At 35.1% G+C, this 22,767-nt stretch overlaps 1 protein-coding gene across 1 annotated transcript in view; it reads right to left on the reverse strand.

Moving 5' to 3' along the window:
* LOC150092543 (uncharacterized) overlaps window positions 1-22,767 on the reverse strand; it is a 113,475-nt gene that overhangs the window by 18,552 nt on the left and 72,156 nt on the right. Inside the window, exons 8-10 of the mRNA XM_090414651.1 lie at window positions 22,095-22,182; window positions 21,261-21,338; window positions 5,856-5,986 (exon numbers count right to left, since the gene is read on the reverse strand). Of these exons, the coding sequence (XP_090270777.1) occupies window positions 5,856-5,986; window positions 21,261-21,338; window positions 22,095-22,182 (297 nt within the window). The remainder of the gene's footprint in view (window positions 1-5,855; window positions 5,987-21,260; window positions 21,339-22,094; window positions 22,183-22,767) is intronic.

Genomic DNA, 22,767 nt, shown 5'->3' on the forward strand with positions numbered 1-22,767 from the left:
TGGTGGAGATGCAATGAACATCATCAGGACAGATAAATGGATGCAAAGTCATATGGTTAGAGCATGACACCAAGCAAGAAGCAGGAGTTGGTTTCCTTCTTAACAAAAAACTCTAGAAAGGCACTGTTAGGCTACAAACCAGTCGATGAACGAATCACAGTAGCAATATTTCAAGCAAAACCATTTAATATATCAATAGTCCTGATATATGAACCCACATCTGATAGCACAGATGAAGATATTGACTTATTTTACAAAGATGACAGAAACAATACCAAAGTTGGAAAAGAAAATGATGGTTGGGAAAGTATGGTTATGGGAAAATATGGTTTTGGAGAAAGAAATGAACAAGGTGAAAACATGTGAGAATTTGCTGTGGATCACAAGATGACAATTTGTAACACAAGATTCCAGTGAATGGAGTGTAGAAAATGGACGTGGCGATAAAATGATGGGAAAACCAAGAACATGACATATGATGATTAAAGGACGATGGATAACATCAGTACAGCAGTGTCGATCTTTTCATGGAGCGGATCACAGGTTAGTGATTGCAAATATCAAATTTAAATTAAAAACAAAATATAAATCCCATCATCAGAAACAAAGAGATACAGCAAGAATAAGTGAAGCAGAAATAGGAAGAAGGTGCAGAACAGTGTTAGAAGAGAAACTAAAGTGTGGATAAAGAAAAAAAAATTGAATCTAAGAGTGAAAGGAGTAATGAAGGCGAAAGTGTAAAAAATGCAGTTGAAGAAAAGATCAAGAAGAATGGACAAGAGACACTGAAGTTAATACAGGAGAAGAGAATGTTGAAGATAAGAAGGGATACATCAGAACAAATAGAGAAGCAGTATAGAAGAAAGTGTAATGAGGTGAAAAAAGCAGTCAGAATGTACAAGTTGAAATGGTTAGAAGCCAAATAACATAGAATAGAATAGTACTATGGAGAGCATAGAACTAGGAAGGTGTACTAAATGATCAGAACCATTAATAAAAGGTGGAAACCAAAATAGATCACAATTAAAGATGAAAAAGGCAAAGTATTGATGAATAAAGATAAAATAGTACAGCAGTGGACAAGATACCATAGTGAGTTATATGAAAAAAAACTAGATTTAGATGGAGTTGGGAAACTGATTGAAGAATTGAAGCAGATATCACCACCAGATAATGAGTATGACATGGACATTTTAAGAGAAGAGGTAGAGAAAGCAAAAGGACAGGAGTCCTAGTAATAACATCACTGGAGAAATGATTAAATATGGTGGCAAAAGTATAGTTATAGAAATGCACTGACTATGTAATATGGTATGGAAGGAAGGAAAAATGACAGAGGAATGGGTGAAATCAATATTAGTGACATTATATAAGGAAATAAGCTAAAATGTAAAAATTATAGAACAATTGCTTTGACAAGTCACCTTGGTAAGGTGATGATTAGATGATATTGATAGAAGGATTGAGAACACAATTGAAAGCATTACCTTGCAGATGAGCAAGCAAGATTTAGGAAAGAGAGAAGTACAATTCAACAGATTTTGATAATGTGGTTAATAGCTGAGAAAGCTAGGAGAAAAAATAAAAACATATACTTGCCTTGTTAATTTTCAAAAGACATTTGACAGTATTGACCTGAAAGTGACATTAGCAGTGCTAGAATCCTATGGAATTGACACAAAACTAATAGCTATATTAAAAGATGTTCATAAGAATGCAGTTGCAGCAGTTAGAATAGCTGATAATTTGGGGAAATAGTTTAGAAGAACAAGCAGAGGTACTAGACAGGGAGACCCAATATCACCAAGAATTTTCATTGCACATTTAGAAAGAGCAGTAGATAAAATGAAGGAAGATGCAAAAGGAATATCAGCACATGGGATGAGAATTAACAATCTGAGATTTGCAGATGACATTGTTATTGAAGAAGACGAAAGATAACTACAAAAAACATCATCAAATTCCTGCCATGTACCCTCAAGGGGTGTACAGGATATGATAGTATTACATGAAAAATTTACATCATTACTAACTTCCTATCTACAATTTTCCTCCAAATCAGTCTGTTACTTGTCAAGACTACAAAATTACCAGATCTTATATTTCTATCGTCTAAGGCACTTTGTACTGTATCAATCCACCTATATCTTGGTCTTCCTCTGGGTCGCTTTCCTGCCAACTTGGCAGAGAACACTTGTTTTGCTAATCGTTCCTCGCCCATTCTGTTTAAGTGACCATACCACCTGAGATTAGCTCTGCTAACGCATTCCTGGATGCTGACAATGTCAAGTTCTTTCCTAATATTCTCACTTTTAACATGATATTGCCATTGATGCCATCTGTTCACGCCTCTAACTTCCTGTGTCCACCATGGAGTTCTAATTTTTCTATCCTTGCAGACAACTTCACCAAATGTCTCTCTAGCTGAATCAGTCAGGGTTTTCTTCAAGGTTTGCCACTGAATCTCGAAGGTTTGGTTCCTGTTCTCAAACTCTTTCATTTTTCCTTCAATAATCTTTGTGTATTTTAGTCTACAGTTCACATATGAGAGCTGCTTAACTTTTATTCACTTTAAAACATTCTTACATGTCATTCTTTTCAATATGAAATTCAATTTTATCTTGCTCAAGACTAAATAGTGATCACTTTCAATTTCAAATCCTCTGTACACTCTGGTGTCCTGCACCAGGGAGAAAACATCACTATCAACAATAACACATTCAATGAGGCTTTTCTTATTCCTTGCCTCTTCTCTCCATGTGAATTTGTGCACATTTTTATGTTGGAACATGGTGTTAGTAATAACCAGTCCTTGTCCTGAACCGAAATCCAACAGGTATTTGCCATTATTATTCGCTTTGCTCTTTTCTCCAAATTTTCCCAAAATATTTTTGTATGTCTGACAATTAAAATGAAGGAAAAGAAGAAAGCATATCAAAAGTTCCTGGCAAATAAGTCAGCTTGTGCTCTTAGTAGACTCTCATAGTACCTATATATAAAAAGGGAAATAAAACTGAATGTGAGAATTACAGAGGTATATCCCTAGTGAGTTTTCCTGGTAAGATATATGCAAATATTCTTGAGAAACAGTTGAGAAGAATTGTGGAAGAAAAGCTTGGTGAAGAACAAGCTGGATTCAGGTCAAATAGAGGCTGTCAGGATCATATCTTCACTTTACTTAAATACAGAACTTTGTTATATTCCCATGATTTCTCCACTATTTGTTGTAAAGTGAAGATATGATTCTGACAGCCTCTATTTGACCTCAATGAGGCATTATATCAAGCAATACTTAGTCTTTATTTGAGTTGTAAGTCAGCAGTTAGAACTGAAGGAAGTACAGGAAGATGGTTTAATATTAAATCTGGTGTGAGACAAGGATGTACATTATCCCCTCTGTTATTCATTATCTATATGGATCACATCATATTGACCAAAGACTAGAGACCCCAGATATGAGAGTCCTGAGAAAGATTAGAGGCGTGAACAGATGGCATCAATGGCAATATCATGTAAAAATGAGAATATTAGGAAAGAACTTGACATTGTCAGCATCCAGGAATGCGTTAGCAGAGCTAATCTCAGGTGGTATGGTCACTTAAACAGAATGGGAGAGGAAAGATTAGCAAAACGAGTGTTCTCTGCCAAGTTGGCAGGAAAGCGACCCAGAGGAAGACCAAGATATAGGTAGATTGATACAGTACAAAATGCCTTAGACGATAGAAATATAAGATCTGGTAATGTTGGAGTCTTGACAAGTAACAGACTGATTTGGAGGAAAATTGTAGATAGGAAGTTAGTAATGATGTAAATTTTTCATGTAGTACTATCATATCCTGTACACCCCTTGAGGGTACATGGCAGGAATTTGATGATGATGATGACAAGGACCATCTTTTCCTTTTTCATTGTGACAGTAGCTTTCTCTAGAGCCTCAAAAAATTCCTCCGACCTTAGTAGAACCTTCTGTGGGACCATAAGCACAAATAAGTCTCCTTGTCCAGTTCTCCATTCTGATATTTGCCCAAATCACTCTACTTGACTCTGCATGCCATTCAAGAAGATGAGCCTCATATTTTGTGTTGAATACTACGGCTATTCCTTTTCCTTGATTGTCATTGCCTGAATATAACATTTTGTATTTATTGCTCAGAAAGATCTCGCCAGTTTTTGTCTTTTTTTTTAGTCACCCCTATTATGTCGATCTGGTACTTATCTAATTCCTCAGCTAGCTCCATTTCTTTGCCATTCAGGCTTCTTACGTTGATAGTACCGATCTTTAACTCTGGTGATGTTGAGTTGGGGTGTGTTTTCAGATTCGTTCCAGTAGCTGACTTTTCGCTGTTCATCCTGATTCCATGGCGAAAACAACGGGGGCCTTGTTTAACCGGGCGATGCACCAGATGGCATGAAATTTTGACATGTTGTACCATCATTTTGTATTTTGGTTTAACCAATAGGAATACAATTTGGTCAGCTAAATCACAAATTGCCAGCCCATCCTCGTTCGTTCAGTATCCAGGTACATACCCAACAGGGTGCACCACGAGAAGGTGAGGATTGGACATTAGGTCAGAAGCCTTGGTCGGTTCTCCACATTCCTTTAAAGGCTATGTGGAGGTCTCCTCTCAGTTATACAGCTTTGACACTTAAGCACCCCTACAAAAAAACATTAAAACTGTTAAATGAGGATGGGAAGAGATTTGGACTTGTTATGAACTTGGAAAAAACAAAGACAATGGTATTTGGTGAGAAGAATATGATACAAAAGATACTAGTGGATGGAAGTGATATAGAAAATGTAGAACAATCGACATATTTAGTAAGTAAAATGACATATGATTTGGACTGTAAAAAAAGATATAAAGATCAGAATTGAAAGGGAAGAACAAATCTGAAGGCCATGGATAACATCTGAAAAAGTAAAGCGATCAGCCTGCAAATGAAACAGAGTACTAGAAACATGCATCTTTAGTGGTGTACTGTATGGATCTGAAATGTGGGCAATAAATAAGGAATCAAGAAAAAGAATTTTGTCATTTGAAAGAACTTGTGACAGGAAGATTCTAAGAATAGGATGGGTAGAGCAAATCACAAATGAAGAGCTCTATCAGAAGATACAATCGAAGGAGAATCTAATGCAGAAGATTATACAATGGAAGCTGCAATTATTTGGACACATCTGCAGAATGAGCGAGGACCAGATAAAGATTCATGTTTGGTATTATGGATGGTGTAAACAGAAGAGGTAGACCATGCAGAGAATGGATAGATGACATAAAGGACTGGCGTGGAATGGGTTTACAGAAATTGCTACGCTATGCACTGGACAAAGAAAGGTGGAAGACGATAGTGAAGGAGACATCGGACACCAACAGGCAGTGATTTCCGTGGTTCGTGATGATGAAGTTTATGGTAATAACGGAGAATTAAAATAAACTAACAATGTTGCATGTTTCACATTCTATTATGTGAAATGTGTATGTATGGCATTAACACTGTCAGCATTTTAAAAGTTGCTTTCTCCCTGTTAAGCAAAATCAAGTCTTCAACCTTCAAAACCTTCCATTTCATAACTCAAAAAATCAGCAGTACAAATATCAATTATACCAGTTGCGCAGTTACTTCAAGCACAAACTTTGTTTTCTTACACTCGAATAAAGGATTAAACCAAGAGTATAATTTCTTGGGAGCTATAATTTACAGTATAACCAAGTGGGAAAACTTTCAACAATAAACAAATTCTATAGCTGCTGCTTTAGCAGATTTGTTAGTGGTTCATCTAAAATGTTTCTAAATTAAAAAATTTTATCTAGAAAAATAAATTCATGCATAACATTAAGTATTTTCCATACCTTTTCTTCTTCTTCAGATCCACTGGAATGATTGAATGGAGACCACACTGGAATACTGACAGGAAGAGATGCAGCACAATGATGCTGAACATAACGGGTGCTTGATCCACTATCTTCTGCAGCACTACTGTCTGATAATTAAATAATGAGATGTAAAGCTCCTTGTTTCAAATTTTATTATTTAACTGAATAAATCTGAATTATCAAAATATAGTTATATATATATCAAGAGTAAGGTTTCTTCCCAAGAATTTCTGGAAAAATTTCATGATTGTAAAATTCCTGGATGCTAGGAATAGTAGAAAAATTTCCCAAGAAATTAGATTTTTTTTATAATCTTTTTTGATCTGAAACTCCCCTTTCCCACCACAAGAAATAAAATAATTAGCCTATTCTCCAAGTTCAACATAATCTCAGTCCCTTCATGTGCTATACATATGCAGTATGAAACTGAGGTTAGTAAAATATTTATCTCTCATCTAATCTTCCTTTCCCTCTTTTACCTTGCAGTGTCGAGGGCTGATTAATCATTGGACCTCAAACCGGTCACAGGATAAGGTGGTCAGCTCTATGCCCCAGTGTATCCTATGTCTATAATATTGAGTTCTCAAGGCTGGTTTGCCTGCTTTGCGGGATGAAAAATCCCAGGATAAACTGAGGGAAAAACTCTCCTGTCCACGCCCAAGACCGGCTAACTTGGCTATGGCTGAGGAAGATCCTTCAGCTCCTCACGTCACTGACGGGAATCGAACCTAGGACACTCCTTCCCCAGACATATGGTTGCAAAGTGCACAGCCACTAGGCTAACCGCATGGACTGAAAGGAAGATGAGATATCAAAATATAGTTATGTATATATATATATATATCAAGAGTAGGGTTTCTTTCCAAGAATTCCTTAAGAATTTCTGGGAAAATTTCATAATTGTAAAATTCCTGGATGCTAGGAATAGTAGAAAAATTTCCCAAGAAATTAGATTTTTTTTTTACAATCTGTTTTGATCGAAACTCCCCATTTCCACCACATAAGAAATAAAATAATTAGCCTATTCTCCAAGTTCATCATAATCTCGTCCCTTCATGTGCTATACATATGCAGTATGAAACTGAGGTCAGTAAAATATTTATAATTAATTATTATTTTTGAATAAATACTAATTTCACTTACTTCATTGTAGTTATCTCTAACAATGAGTAAAACGTGCACAGTAATTTTTTTAAAAAAAGGCAAAATACAGACAGCAAATTATCAAATGTGTTCAAAACCAATGAAGAGTAAAGCATCATCATCATGAAAAATGTGGACTTCATCATCTCGACCACATTAATGGCATGAAAAGAAAAGCAGTGAAGGTGATGTGCAAATAATGTCTACTTCAAATAAAAAAGCAGAATATTTCATTTGTCATGTGACATGCTAATTCATCAGTGGACGATGAATTAGTTGCTAAATTTGCAACAGTCTGATAACTATAGTAAACAGTGATTTTATTAGAGAAAATTTCTTTAAAAGAGATCTGCAATTACCATTCCACTCATTCACAACTCTCCAAGCAAAAAATCTAGTGCTCACACCCCTACTAACCACACCTTTATTCAAATTCCAGGTACAACATGTTGATCTGATTCCTCTAGCCATGTGCTGAAACATATTCCCTGAATCTATCTTATAAAACCCCCTTTAAGCAATTTAAATGTATCTATTGTATTCCCTCTTTTCTCCTATCAACCAACTTCTGCAATCTACACATCCTCAATCCATTTTCATAGGAAACATTCCACAGGCCACTCACCGTCTTGGTCACTCACCTCTGAATCCTCTCCACCCACCTCTTCATTCTCAAGAAACCCAGGGGACAGATCTGAGCACAACAATCCAGATGTGGGCACATCAAGGCCCTATAAAGAGGAATAACAACTCCCTTATCTCTACTTGTCAATGTGTTCTTCAACAGCCAAGTAATCTTATAGGATACCTTAGCAACCATAGAAATATGTCCTCTAAACTTCAACTCTGTCTACCACCACCCCTAAATCTCTAACTTCATCTATTTCCTGGAGTACAGTGCCATCAATGTGATACACAAGTTTATTATTATTACTTGACACCTCCAGGGAGTCCAAAGACTCATTGAGGGAGGACACTTACTCTACAACTCTGTTTCAATCCACTAACTAACTACACCAACACCATCTACTGCCCATGACCACCTACTAGTATTTTCACAGACAATCACAAACATCCATGCCCACAGCGGGATTCGAACCTGCAGCCTTTCAGCTGGAGAGTGGATACGCTAACCACTCAGCCAAACCAGGCCGGCTTGTAATCTATTTACCCCAAAATGCATAACTCTACATTTCTTGACATTAAACTGACACCCATTAAATTTTGCCTATACTGATAGCCTATTTAAATCATCCTGCAAGCTCTGCACATCACCTTGATTTTATGCAAATGATATTATGCTCAAATTCAGTACAAGTGTTCAGTATTCTGACTAGATTAAATAATTACTATGATAAATATGGTATTAAATTCAGCAATAAAAAGACAAAAACCATGAAAATATGCAGGAACATGGAAAACATCACATGCATCTCAATGCAAAACCTATAGAACAAATCATAGGCACAATTTTTAGTGAGGATCAAAAGATAAACATGGAAATAAACAATAGAATAAGCAAAATTGGTATGGTGGAGAATAAGCTGGATAAATTTATATGGAATAATAGAAATTAGTAGTATGCATGACAGTGTTAAAAAAAATAAAGTAGTTGATCAACGTGATTATAGATATGTTTTTAAGAAAAACTGGTGGGCTGAATACAAGGCATCAGTAGCAAGTCACATTCAAAATGTATATATTAGGAGCTTGGCATTATTGGCATTCAAGAGCATATGAGCAGAGTTAATCTAAGGTGGCATGGTCAAACAGAATGTTGGAGCAAAGGGTTAGTCAAATGGGTTTGATGGCAAGAAAAAGACAGAGGAAGACCAAGATCTAAGTGCACAGATGCAATTTAAAGTGCTTTAGAAGACTAAAATATAAGCTCTGAAAACATTGGAGTCTTGAAAAAAGTATATTAGAATTTGATGATATTAAGTATTATTCAAAGGTAACTTCATAATTGTGCTAGAAGAAACAAACTTCCAAGTTATCTTGGAAGTTTGTTTCTTTCATTTTTCATTCACAGCTTACTCTGGATATATACTCTCCGACCACATATCCGAGACACTAGTCTGGCAACCTGCCAAGAAGAGTCAATTCATGCTGAAGGGGAAAAAGAAATAAAAGATGTACGAATTGGTCACAAACATGCGAAATCAAATGCTTTATACATAAAATTTTCCAACTGTTATACAAGCAAAATAGTTGCCACTTTAAAAACTACAATGTTCATAAAAGAAAAGTTATTTTTCCAAAGTGTAATAATAAACAACTCATCCCACAAGACAGACTGATTATCCTATTATCGGAATGGATTCTCCTTCTGACATGCACAGAAGAGTCAAAGGGTCTCATATCTGTGGGCGTACAGTATGTTGTCTAAAATGTATTTGGAATGAAAAGGAAAAGAGCACAAGCACAATGTGTAATATGGTTTGAAGAAATGATCTGTAGCATGAGTTCAGTGAATTTCATTTTTGTCAAATAATATAGTAAGTGATCCCCAATTAACTGTCTCTGAATGGCATAAAATCCTTCATCTGGAAAGTGCTCTGGGATTAAATAACAGGACTTGCGCTAGTGATGAAACAAATAATATGTAGAAAATCAACAATCTGTACTAAACTGATTACATAACAAATCACACCTACTCACTGGCAGTAAATGTAGATTCCAGAATTACTTATGGTCATCTGATAGGGATGGTAGATCTGCCTTAGTGATATTGACAGAGCATGAGATTTATTAAAAAAGTTTTCCAGGCCTCAGCAGCCTCAGATATCATTTATATTTAATGAAAAAATTTTTGCCCACCTGGTTGGCCGAGTGGTTAGCGTATCCACTCTCCAACCAAAAGGCTGCGGGTTCGAATCCCACCATGGGCATGAATGTTTGTGATTTTCTGTGAAAATACTAGTGGTGGTGGTCAGCGATAGATGGTATCAGTGTAGATGATGAAGGCAGTTGCAGTTGGTGGAGATGGAGAGTTGTAGAGTAGGCCCTCCCTCGATGAGTCTTTGAACTACTTAAAGGTGTCAAGTAATAATAATAATAATAAATCAAATTCCTGGCATGCTGCACTACTTATAAAAGTAATAGCTTTTCAAAAGTAATTATAAATAAGAAAAATTAAACAGATGGAAGGAAAAATTAATACATATTTATATAGTAAAAAAAAATTATTTGGTCAAACAAATTTGCCAGCTTGGTTGGTCGAATGGTTAGCATATCCACTCTCCAGCCAAAAGGCTGCCAGTTCGAATCCCACTGTAGGCATGGATGTTTGTGATTGTGTGTGAAAACACTAGTGGTGGCAGTAGATGGCATTGGTGTAGATGATGCAGTTCACTGTAGTTGTTTGATTGAGTGGTGGAGATGGAGAGTTGTAGAGTAGGTGCCCTCCCTTGATGAGTCTTTGGACTCCTCGGAAGTGTCACATAATAATAATAAAAAGAAGAAGAAACTCATGCCATACAAAACAAAATTGTAGGATATCTAGGATAAATTCTGGTTTGAAAACCATTGTTCAATGGAGTACTGATATAAATGCCACTTGATGGAAATAACTCATCCATAAGAAAGGAACAAGGAAGATACTAAACTTTTTCAGACAAGTATAAGGACATCCAATTTCACAGAAATCATTTGCCAACTTACAATAAAAGAAAAATTATTTACTGGCTTTGGTGATTAAGTGATTAATGTACCTGCAACTCAATCAACAGGAGCAGGTTTGAATTAATTCCACTGTGGGTACTGATGTTTTCTGATTGCATTCAGGTAAGAGATGAATTTCATTATCCAGCATAGGACCACTATTCTGCTTACTGGATACCTTAAGTAGATTGAGCTCCAGCAATGTAAAAGTAAATAAAAAAATCATAAAAAAGTTCCTTAGCACATACCTATGGCACTGTCATATTGGTTGCAGCCTTTTTTAGGTGTGTGTGTGGGGGGGGGGGGGGGGACACAAAAAAGGGAGATATTTCTTTACACAGGGAAAAAAAAAAAAACTAAATGATTGATGACAAAAACAAATTTCCTTGGTGCAAGTAACAAAGAAGAAATACAATAGTAAGAATTTAATACCAAGTTATAGTAGGTTAATTCTATACATTTAATGGTGTAATATCTAAAAATTGAACTTTTTGTTTAAATCAGCATAGTAGGGTTCTTTGCATGCCAAAACATAAGCTTGTCTAAATACTGCTTTTGGCTAAATGTTGCACATTTTAATACATTTAGTAAGAAAATAAAAAGCTGCTAAAAATATGCACAATTTAAAACAGATTAAAAATATTTCATTCCTTTTTAAATCACCTTTGCATGTCTCTGTGAAGAAAACAAATGATAGTTATCATCCTGGCATTTCATTTTCCTTGTTCACTGCACTATTACCATGATGTCTAGATAAGATAAGAATGAAGGAATTGAATTTTCCATAACATCCTAGTCTTCCCCATCTTGAGATACTTTCAAGTTCATCAACCAGCTCTTTGTTTGGTCTTACTCTTGGGAAAAAAAAAAAAAGCTTCAATAATATCTCTGAACAATTTATTTATTAGCATCTATTTTCACAAGACTCGTTTAAAATTCTTCATATTCACTGACATCATCAAATTACTGATATGTGCCCTAAAAGTGAGTGTAGGATGCTATGATAGTATTAGAAGTTTCTCTCACTAATTTTGTTTCAAATTAATCAGTTCTTCAGGACTTCAATATTGTCAAATCCACTTATATCTATCTGATCTTTTTCCTGCAATCCTAATATCAAACACTTGTTTTGCTAACATCATTTCCATTCTGTTTTAATTAACCATACCACTTTACACTAGAATTGCTCATACATTCTTGAATAATATCACGTTCCTTTCTAGTACCTAAATTTTAGTATGATTTTGTCATTAATATCTTACTTGTCTTAGTTGTTTATGGCTAATTTTCTTCAAAACTCAGATCTGTTTCTATCTTTCAATTAAGTCCTATTCCTAATCTAATCTCTCAGATCTGTAAGTTAAAACTACAGTGAACATTGTCTTGTATACTGCTAGGTTGGTGTTTTGGCTAATTTCATTCTTACTTCCTAAAATTTTGAACCAACTTCCCAGCATACCAATCTGTTTATTCTATTATCTGTTTCCATACTTAATTTGCCATCTTCACTAAAAATTGTCCTTAAAACTGCAATATTTATTCTATAGATTATAGAATAAATGGGGGATGTAGTACTGCAATTTTCTTAGCAATTTGTTTGAGTCCTGAAGATAGACATTGGATTTATTTAGGAGGATAACATTATCTGCATAACAAGTGAATTTATTATCTCTGATTTTAATATCAGCTTTAAACCACTTTTCTTCATAATTTGATCCACATAGATGAAAGCAGCATCGGCTCTTACTTACTTCATCCAGCTACACACAGTGTCATCTACCACCCACCACCAAAAGTATTTTATTATTTCTTTCTTTCTTTTTTTTTTGCCTGTAAATTGTGTGTTCTCCTAGCCAATTTGTCATTGTAGATACAATGTATCTACAATGTACCAAGTGCTATATTTACACTATATAACTGTAGTGCTTAGAGATAGTTTTTTTTTCTTAGCTTTTCCAGATTACAAAACTTAAATATATATCCTTGTTTCATGATTTCTCAACTGTTTGTCTTAAAGGAAAATTCTAAACCTGATATTTCCTATTGAGCCCAGCTTGTTCTTCTCTACAATGAGAAGACCTCGACTCTAATCATATGGAATTCAACCTTCTAACTAGTCCTATATTATGCAGTGTAGTCACTCAAGTGGCTACTCAACAAATTAAATTTCCATACTAGAGCATTTCTGGTCAAACATTATCTACTCTGACTTCCTTTCTACATTTCAGATTTCTGATGGCTTTTTTATCTTAATTATTAATATATAACCTGATTGCATTCCTCTTAAATATTTTCTCCAGTTGTTCTGCAATTTTATTTAACAATCCTTCAAAGTAATTATTGCAAACATCCCGAATATACTTAGCTTCACTTTTATCGAAGTTGATTCATTTAGATTACTCTTTCTCCATTTCTAAGTTTTCCAATATCCTCAAAAACATCTTGTCACTTTCTTGATATTTATCTTCTATCTTTAAAAGCTCCTCATGACTTTTGTTTAGCCTCTTTTACACACAGTTTAGATTTGATATATTTTTCTCTACATTCTTTCTAAGCTAGCTTTTCAAACAAAGCTTGCTTGGCTTTTTACATTCTTCTCTGTATTCTCTCAAGGCATCAGCTAACTTACTTGGCATGAACTTTCTATATGATTACATCTTTTGAAGATTTCCCAAATTAGAGCTCCATCAAACCTTTAATTATTCTAATACCTTCCATTAGCCTGCCTTTTGAAATTTTTTTTAAATATTATTTAAATTAAGGGGATATTGTAAAATTCGATGCAGCATCATAATTCTTACATTGTTTAATTGCATTGATTTTACAGGCGTCACATCCGAAATTCAAAGAGTATGTAATAGATGTAAACAATAATATCAGCCCATATAAAATTAGCCCAGAAAAATTTACATGATTCTGTAGATAAAAGATATATTATTATTATTATAAAAACCTCCATGGAGTCAAAGACTCATCGTGGGAGGTCCACTGTTATACACACAGTTTATCATACTGTGCCTTAAATATATTCACTGTCTCTGTACATACCACACTCTCGGGCAAAGCATTCCAATCACTCACCACTCTCCATGCAAAAAACCTGCTCCTCACTCCCTTGCTCACACCCTCCTTATACATCTTCCAGGAATGACCTCTTGTTCTCCTGCTATCCTCACCCATTCTGTGCAAAACCTCCCTGACGTTAATCTGGTAATAACCACTCAACAGCTTATATGTCTCAATCATACCCCCCCCTCCTCCTTCTATCCACCAATTTCTGCAAATTGCATTTTGTCAATCTGTCTTCATACTCTACATTCCAGAGACCAGAAACCACCTTAGTCAATCGCCTCTGAACTTTTTCCAACGCAATTTCATCTTTTTGAAAACCAGGTGACCAGAACTGTGCACAGTAATCCATATGTGGCCTGATCAAAGCCTTATACAAAGGAACCATAACATCCTTACTTCTACAAGTCAATGTCTTCCGCATCATTCCCATTATCCGCTGTGTTGTCTTCACTATTTTAGTAACATGTCCTCGAAATTTTAGGTCCTTGTCTACAATCACTCCCGGATCTCTCATTTCCTCTACCTCTTCCAAGATATTCGCACCGATTGTGTACTTTACATCCCATCTCTGCTTCCCAAATTTCAAAACCTTACACTTTGAGACATTGAATTGACATCCCCACTTATTTACCCATTCAGACAGTGTATTCAAGTCCTCTTGCAAAGCTACAGCATCCACACTACTCCTGATAGCTCTGCCCAACTTTGCATCATCTGCAAACAACTGCACATCACCATTCAGACCTCTCCAGATATCATTTACATACAAATTAAACAGCAATGGACCCAAAACAGACCCTTGAGGTACACCACTAGTAACTTTCCTCTTCTGGGATATCGCTCCTCCATAGACAACTCGCTGATACCTATCAGACAACCAATCTCCAATCCAGTGAACCAATCTACTGTTCAGCCCCATCCATTCGAATTTAATTACCAGCTTGTCGTGTGGCAATTTATCAAACGCCTTTGCAAAATCTAAATATACCACTGTATATGCAATACCCTTATCCAACGCATTTGTCACTTTATTATAAAAAGTAAGCAGGTTGCTAAAGCATGATTTTCCTTTAGTAAATCCATGCTGGCCACCAAAGAGTATTTTTCTGTTGTCAACCCAATTCTGAACTTTATTCCTAACTAACTTCTCTAATACCTTGACCACAACTCCAGACAACTAAAGACTGGTCTATAATTCAAAGCCTTACTCTTATCACCTCCCTTATGAATTGGAACAATTTTACCTTCTTTCCACTCTTTTGGAACTTGACCCAGTGAGAGACTCATGTTGAAAAGATATACAAAAGCTGTTGTTAACTCTCTGGCACATTCCCTCAAGACACGTGGTGAAATAGCATCAAGTCCCACAGCCTTATTTACATCAAGTCTATTCAATTCCTCATATACCTCCTGTTCACTTACTAACAGTTCCTCCTCCTCCTCTTCTCCCACTACTTTCAAGTTCTGCATGATGTCACATTCGCAAGAGTGAAATACCTTTAGAAATTGCTCATTAAATATCTCAACTATATCCTCCGCAGCGGTTATCATTCCTCCGTTTTCACCAATCAATCCCATTCTACCATGATCATTCTTTCTTCTACTGGCGACATATCGAAAAAACTCCTTAGGATTTTTTTTGGCCGCTTTAGCTAACTGCTGCTCATACTGCATTAGTGTGAATTTCAAAAGAAAATTCCTCAGAGATTAGAAGTATGTTAGAATTACCTACATAAGTAATACAAAATGCCCATCTGTATAGACCCAGAGGAATTACACATGCAAAAATAAGGTAAACAGGTATCTAAAAATAGAAGTTTAGGGGAAATTGCCTTAGAATTCAGAAATGTATTTTGATGTATCACTTGGTACAGGGTAGAATGGAAACCCATTGTAACCAATTGTTGTGTTGTCCTCTTATGTTTTAATGCCCTTTCTATCTCTTGTAAGCATAAATCACACTAATGTATCTTTCTTTAAATAATTCCTACTTATTACTTTCTTATCACCCATTTAATATCATTTATCTTTTAACTTCTATCTCAATATACTTATGACTTAGGCCGAAATCCCTGACGAGAGTGAAATTGTTCTGCGAGACAAAGAAATGCAAATGGCGGATGCCAATTCCTTTGTCTCAGCACTGGTTCTATCTCCCTCTTCAAATTCAGAGAAAAGTTATTTATTAACGCTGTGCCACCCTGAATCCTAGGATATACTAAACATGTAAGACCAGGAAGTTAGAATCCAGTCAGCATTCACTCTTGTCATTTATAAATTTTAAACTTGCAGTCATGACCTGATAAGATCTAATCTTCCCGCCTTTCGAGGTTCGCTATATTTTATGAGCAAGTGCAGTAGGATCTAAGTACAGGCAAGACAACATTTATATTTAAACAAAACATTTTAATTACAAGTAGAATACATATAATACACTTTGAAGCACTGAGTTAATCATTCAATAAAATTTTGGTACAGCATTAGCACTCATACATACAGTTATTTACCCTTTCCATAAATTTCTATCTGAGAAACCTAATTAATAACATTTTATCACTTAGTCTCGTCGTATCACTCTACTCGATCAAATCTCATTCTTAATATATATCAAATTCCATTCGCAATCTTCTCTGACAAATCTTAATCACATTACATATATCTGAGGCCTAATTAAGAACTCTTGTATATCTCTCTCTCTCTCTCAAGGTACATTCATGAGACAATGTTCTATTTCTTTCTTAAATCTATCACTTAACAGTTCAAAGAGTCTCTAGTAGCACATACAATAAAATCTTCTTATTCAATTCCATTAGTTAAAAGACAAAGTTTTCACCTTACCAATTTGCTGGTATGCTACTTTAACCGCTTCAGAATCTCGTCAGATATTTACCTACATTGACCGCTTCACTTCACACTTTACTGGATACTCTTTATGAATTTTCTCTATACTTCATATAGGAAGATTTCTGTAGTTTTCCACTATCATGATCTGCTGGGCTTTTGTTTCCAACTGGTAAGTTCCCTTGGTTGTAACTTCCTCGAACAAAGGAAACCCACAAGGAGGCTCCATACCAGCCGGAGACTTCCAAGGCACAGGAATACAGCAGCAGGAAAACGTCTAAAAGCCATGTGCACGGCGTTACTGCTCCTTTTAAACGACACACCACTTTTCTCATTCATCATCTGATATCTACGTCATACGTTCTCTATGTCACACGGCACTAAGCGCCGCTCGCGGAATCCTCTCATAACTTTCGTAGCATCATGGTGGAAGGGGGGGGAGGCACCTTGCTACATAACAGATGTACCTGTACTATCCCATGTTTTTTTGAAGTCGGCCATTTCACATTTTGGTTATTATCTCTCACCCAGCAAAATGGTTAGTTATTTACATAGTATCCGAGACTAAGCAGCTATACACCAAAATTATAATGACATTTCATATTACAAAATAAGATAAGATATAAAACTAAGGTAAAATTTCTATACAAGTGCTTCTACATTTCTGATAAATCATTAATTCTTTTAAGAGAGTGATAACGATGTTAAGTCTGAGTGAAATGTAATTTTCTTTAATATTTTGTTTCACTCCGACTTAACACAAAGCAGTCCGACACCGCCGTCAAGGTCGATAGCAGAAGGGGTGGTATACATCAGAAGCTGTTACACTAGGCTGAAAACGGGATTAAACTACACTTCAGGGAGATAGAAGTCGGAACTTTCGAGAAGGAAAGGAGTTAGCACGTGATAGGTATGGGGATCTCAGACCTAAATTCAAAGTTTGGCGAAATATCTGGGGGTCTAAAAACTCCGCAAGGGTCCCGTGAGAGGCGAAATAAAAAGGTCAGCAATGGACTGACAATCATCGACTAAGGTGAATCGACAAACGTGCATCGGGAGACGTGACGCCAGGAGAAGAGGGGGAGGTCGATCCATGGAATCCCAGAGAAATTCGTGGAGGGAAAACAGAGGCGAAATTTTATAGAGCAAGTAGCGGCTCAGGACCCGGATGACAAAGCTTTGACCATCAGATTGTACGTCCTAGTGCCTACAAAGCCGAAAGATCGATCTCCAACCCCCGCAAGAAATTCCAGAGGAGAATGTGGATTCCATGACGCATCTGAAGCGATAGAGCAAGCCCTAACAATAGAGGGGGATCCAGAATAAGCCCGAAGAGAAGATACATCTAAGTACAATTGTGCCTATGAAAGAATTAATGTGAGTTGAATTTTTTTGTTGAAAAACTTTCTCTAAAATTTTGATGTGAAGGACTGTTTTGGATAGACCGAATTTTTAGAACTGAAAGATGTAATAGATTGAAAACTAATTTGCATGAAGTGAATCTGCTTTTAGAATAATTGAAAAGATATTAATGAAAGTTTAAGATTATGTTGTATTGCATTGAAATGGTTTAAAAGAGCTGATAAGATAATTATAGAATTTAGAATTGTAATGGTATGAGAAGTTGGATGCTAAGTGTGTGTTACATTTTTTTTTTTTTCTGTGAAAGTTAGAATTGGAGATTTTATTAGTAAAAGCATGATAATTCCTAGATTGTAAATGGGCTGATAGTTATTTGATATATAGAATTAAATGTTTGATGATTTACGTCTTTGATGTTTATAACTTGCCTAAGAGTTGTTCTATATGATGTTTTAATTTTGATGCTTAACCTTGAGAGATAATGATAGTAACATCATTTAAATGTATACATTGTATTATTGTCTAAGTGTGAATAAATATGTTTGTTTTATTTATAAGTGCCATCTGATCTTTTTAGCAACTGCACTGTTCTCAAATAAATCCGATCCTGTAAGCGGGAAAGAAATTAAACCTTGGTATGAATTTTATGTTAGGAGTTAGCCACGACTGTAATTAACTATATAGAGGTGCTTTACTGGAGGTATAAATAATTTCTTATGCCAATTAGAGATTTTTAGTGGCACAGTCTGGAACAATCAAATTTCTAGAAATCTCAAGTATAAGTTTAATATACTGAAAGTAGGAAAAGGGAATTAAAGATTAACTGACTATATAGAAAGGTAACGGATAAGGTGTAATAAAGGTAACAAAAGAAAATATACAAAAATAGTCAAACGTGATAGATAGAAAATTAAAGAAACATAAATATATTACAATGGCACAGTAACACAGATATTTAACAATGGACAACAGAAAAATATTTTTAAATGGCGCAGTAAACATATATTTTACAATATTAAATCCCACATTGTTTTAATACCAAATAAGAAACTCAAAGATCGGAATCAAAGAGTTTCATGCCGAATATAGTAACTATAAAAGTATCAGCGACTACTAGCGTAAGCTAAAGCACGTAGTTCAAGTATGTAGTACAAACTAGGGCAACTCACAGCAAAGGTGGAGAAAGTTCTGATCGCTATTCTTAGTATTTCACATAATGTAAAGCCCATCTCCTAGGAGATGCATGATGTTATGGTGGGAGGTTACTACCCAAACCAGTTTCGATCTTTATTGAGATCTCATCAGTGAGTAGCTAGACCAAATATAATACTAAGGGTATAGCGAAAAGAACTTATATACTCTGCTATACAAGTTGTCAAAAAGGTGCGATCAGAACTTTCTTCACCTTTGCTGCGAGTTGCCCTAGTTTGTACTACGTCCTTGAATTACGTGCTTTAGTGTACGCTAGTAATCACCGATACTTTTATAGTTACTATATTTGGCATGAAACTCTTTGATTCCGATCTTTGAGTTTCTTATTTCGTATTAAAACAATGTGGGATTTAATATCCCCTTAATTTAAATAATGTTTACATTGCCAAAATGAAGCCTATTGGCTCTTTATTTTAAATAATTTTTTTAAATATTTTAAAGCATTTGACCAATACTTTAACAAAGTATTGGTCAAAACTTTTTTTTATGAGATCCACTATGGAATGGTGGAAGAAATATTTTTTTGGGATGAATAAGTGCATTTTATGCCATCTCTTCCTTCTAAAAAACTCTTATTCCAGGAACTAACAAGTTCCATTATTGAAGAAGATATATAAGCAGCATGAACAGAGGTTTAAATAAACTCAAATTCCTCACGGATCTTAATTCCTTCCATTCAAGCAGTTGAAGCTTGTTGACAACTTCATAAATACTTTCATCTAATACTAATGGCTTCCTGTTCAAACCAGAACATAGCATTAATACAAACATAAATGATGTTCACCACTACTTGCAGAACAGACATCCTATTCCTTAGAGAAACCCGGATTGTAATATACATCTCCTACTGTCCACATCCAGTTCCCAAATTATACACGTCATGATTCTTTATGTCACAAGGGTGGCACATGTGCCTTTGTGAAATCCAACATAGCCTGCCAGAGAATGGCTAATTTAGAATCCCCAAGGTTTCCTTGCCCCATTTAGTAACATTCATACATTCATTTGTTGCATTTACTGGACCCCAAACACTGAGAACATCCTGACTGCTTCACATTCCTTTCCATGAAATTCTACCATCTACAATCCAGCTTTCGAAATAGTGATGTCATCTTCCTGGGTGACCTCAACATCCACAATTCCAACTAGCTCCCCTATTCCAGCACCACTGACCAAGCTGGACAAGAAGTCTTTGCCATAAGTAACACAAATCATACACATACATAGTCAAATTCCCGATAAACTGCTTCACTCTCCGAATACTCTGGATATCTTTTTGACCGGTTCTCCTTCTAGATAAACCATACAGGTCACCTCTCCTCTCGGCAACTCAGATCACAATCTTGTACAAGTCTACTCTGTCAAAGAATGCTCCACCTACTCCCAACCTCTGGCACTATAAAGGAGCCAACTGGGACGACCTCCAGAATTTCTACATCTCCTTTCCTTGGTCTGACTATTATTTCCACTCATCTGACTCTTACACCTGCAATGAACAAGTTAAAGAAATTATTCTCACTGGCATGAAGACATGCATCCCCAATTCAAGGCATAATTCTCAACTGCTTTCCAAGCCCTGGTTCAACCAAAAGCATATCAAAGCAGTCAAAGAAAAAAATACAGCATACATAATAAATTATAAATTTATTGTGTAAGCCATATTTATAAATTAATAAAAATAAAATATGTCAAAGTACCCAACACAGGATGAGAGCTATGTCATACCACAACCTCTCATTCATAAAATGTCTGATTTAATGGGTTTGATGAATTTTGATCAGGAATGGACAAATTTAATAAAGACATCGTGTAAAGTTTATATATAACAGCTCAATTATAAATAAGCCAACTTGTGGCTGTTATTGGCTGGAAGCCAACTTGTAGCTTTATTTTCTGCAGAACAGAAATTAGATGGATGGTTAATTGAGGATGGCATTTGTTCTCGTTTTATTTACACTAAAAAAATCACGCCAATCTTAGTTCAGTGCCTTGGGTCAGTACATTAGAAATAACTTCATTTCAGGAGCATTAGTAGTGCTATTAATAAACAAAATATTTAGAAATAAAACTAAAGAGGATTAATCTTACCATCACTATCGCCATCATCAGAATTACAAAATGGTGCTGGATCTTCAGGTGCATCTACACCTTCCATTTCAAAGATGCCTATAAAAAGAAAGCACTTTTTACAGTATAGATTACATGCAAATTTTAAGTAAAACATTAAAAGCATTATTAGTAAGTGAGAATATTAGAAAATTACTTTAAAGGAATCTCCAAACTATATCTGGTAAGTCTATAAGTAAAAAAGTAAGACTAGTCAAAATCATGTATTCTTCTGCGTTTGCAATGCAAATTTAAGAAATCAAAATTATACCCAGAGAAAGTATAATTTGTGTTTTTATTACACCAGTTTCTATTTCAATTGGTATTGAAAAAAAAAAAAATCTTCAAGGGTAAAAAATCTGTGCACCTGAAAAGAAGCTTGTAGAAGCTATTAGCAAATTGGCACCATTGACTGTCACATTATAAGACATTACGAACTTTTTTTTTTCCCATTCTTTAACCTATTTGCTGAAGTGCTATTATTTGTTACTAATGTTAAATGTTGCTGTTACTTTATTCTGAAAGCAGGTGTTATACATATCTACACAGAGAGAGACTGAGAACTCAGTGTTTATTTTTCATTTCCAGGTTTTCATTCACAAATTTTATTACTTATTATAAAATTTGTTTGTATAAGACTAAAGTTGTTACAAGAATGCTAAGCAACATGTTCTCCTTATAAGTGTATATGAATAACAAAAAATGAAAAATTACTATCAGAAATCAGATTTTCCATTTTTTTTTTTTAATTTGAACAATGATACATAAAAAATTACCAAGAAAAAGTATTTGAAAATTTTATCACTTAATAATTACCTCCATAATCAAAACTCTGCGCAAGTCTTCGCGACTTCCATGTAGTTCTACTTTGAGTATTGCTTTTTTTCTTTGTCATGATATGTTTCTGAGAATAATAAAAATAAATCATAAAATAATAAAATGAGAGAACTTCACATAAATCATGCATCATTCTTTCTTTTCTGTATATATGCACATGCACACCCACACACACACACAAAATCAGGAAGTGTGAACAGATCCATCACTAAAAATTGAAAGTCTCCATACATAATTACAGTAATCTACCATTTATCCAACCACATCGGAAGGCAGTTTACATTTCTGAGAACTGAAAGGTCAGATAATTTAAGTACAATTAGATAGTGTTGTACCAGAAGTCAACTGACATGCAAGGATCAGTTAATCGAAGGTTGGATAAAGAGTAGATTACTAGTATTTCTAAACTATCGGGAAAGAACAATTATCTGGAATATGAATACTGACTGGTCATTACAAGCACAATGATTATGTTGCCATCTTTTATTTGGTGTTTCTGGTTTATTAAAAGAATGATTATCAATTATCACAATGTGATTACTTGATAATGCTTGTATTTCAATGGTAGGTCTTTCAGAAAGACCTACTGCAATATTGACTGACTACTTCAACAATTACACAAATATTTTCAAATATTCAGTAGCAATTTGTA

The sequence above is a fragment of the Typopeltis vanoorti genome, chromosome 25 (assembly GCF_054136105.1).
Source record: "Typopeltis vanoorti isolate ZY-2024b chromosome 25, IOZ_Tvanoo_1.0, whole genome shotgun sequence".
In the NCBI taxonomy this organism is placed as follows: Eukaryota; Metazoa; Arthropoda; class Arachnida; order Uropygi; family Thelyphonidae; genus Typopeltis; species Typopeltis vanoorti.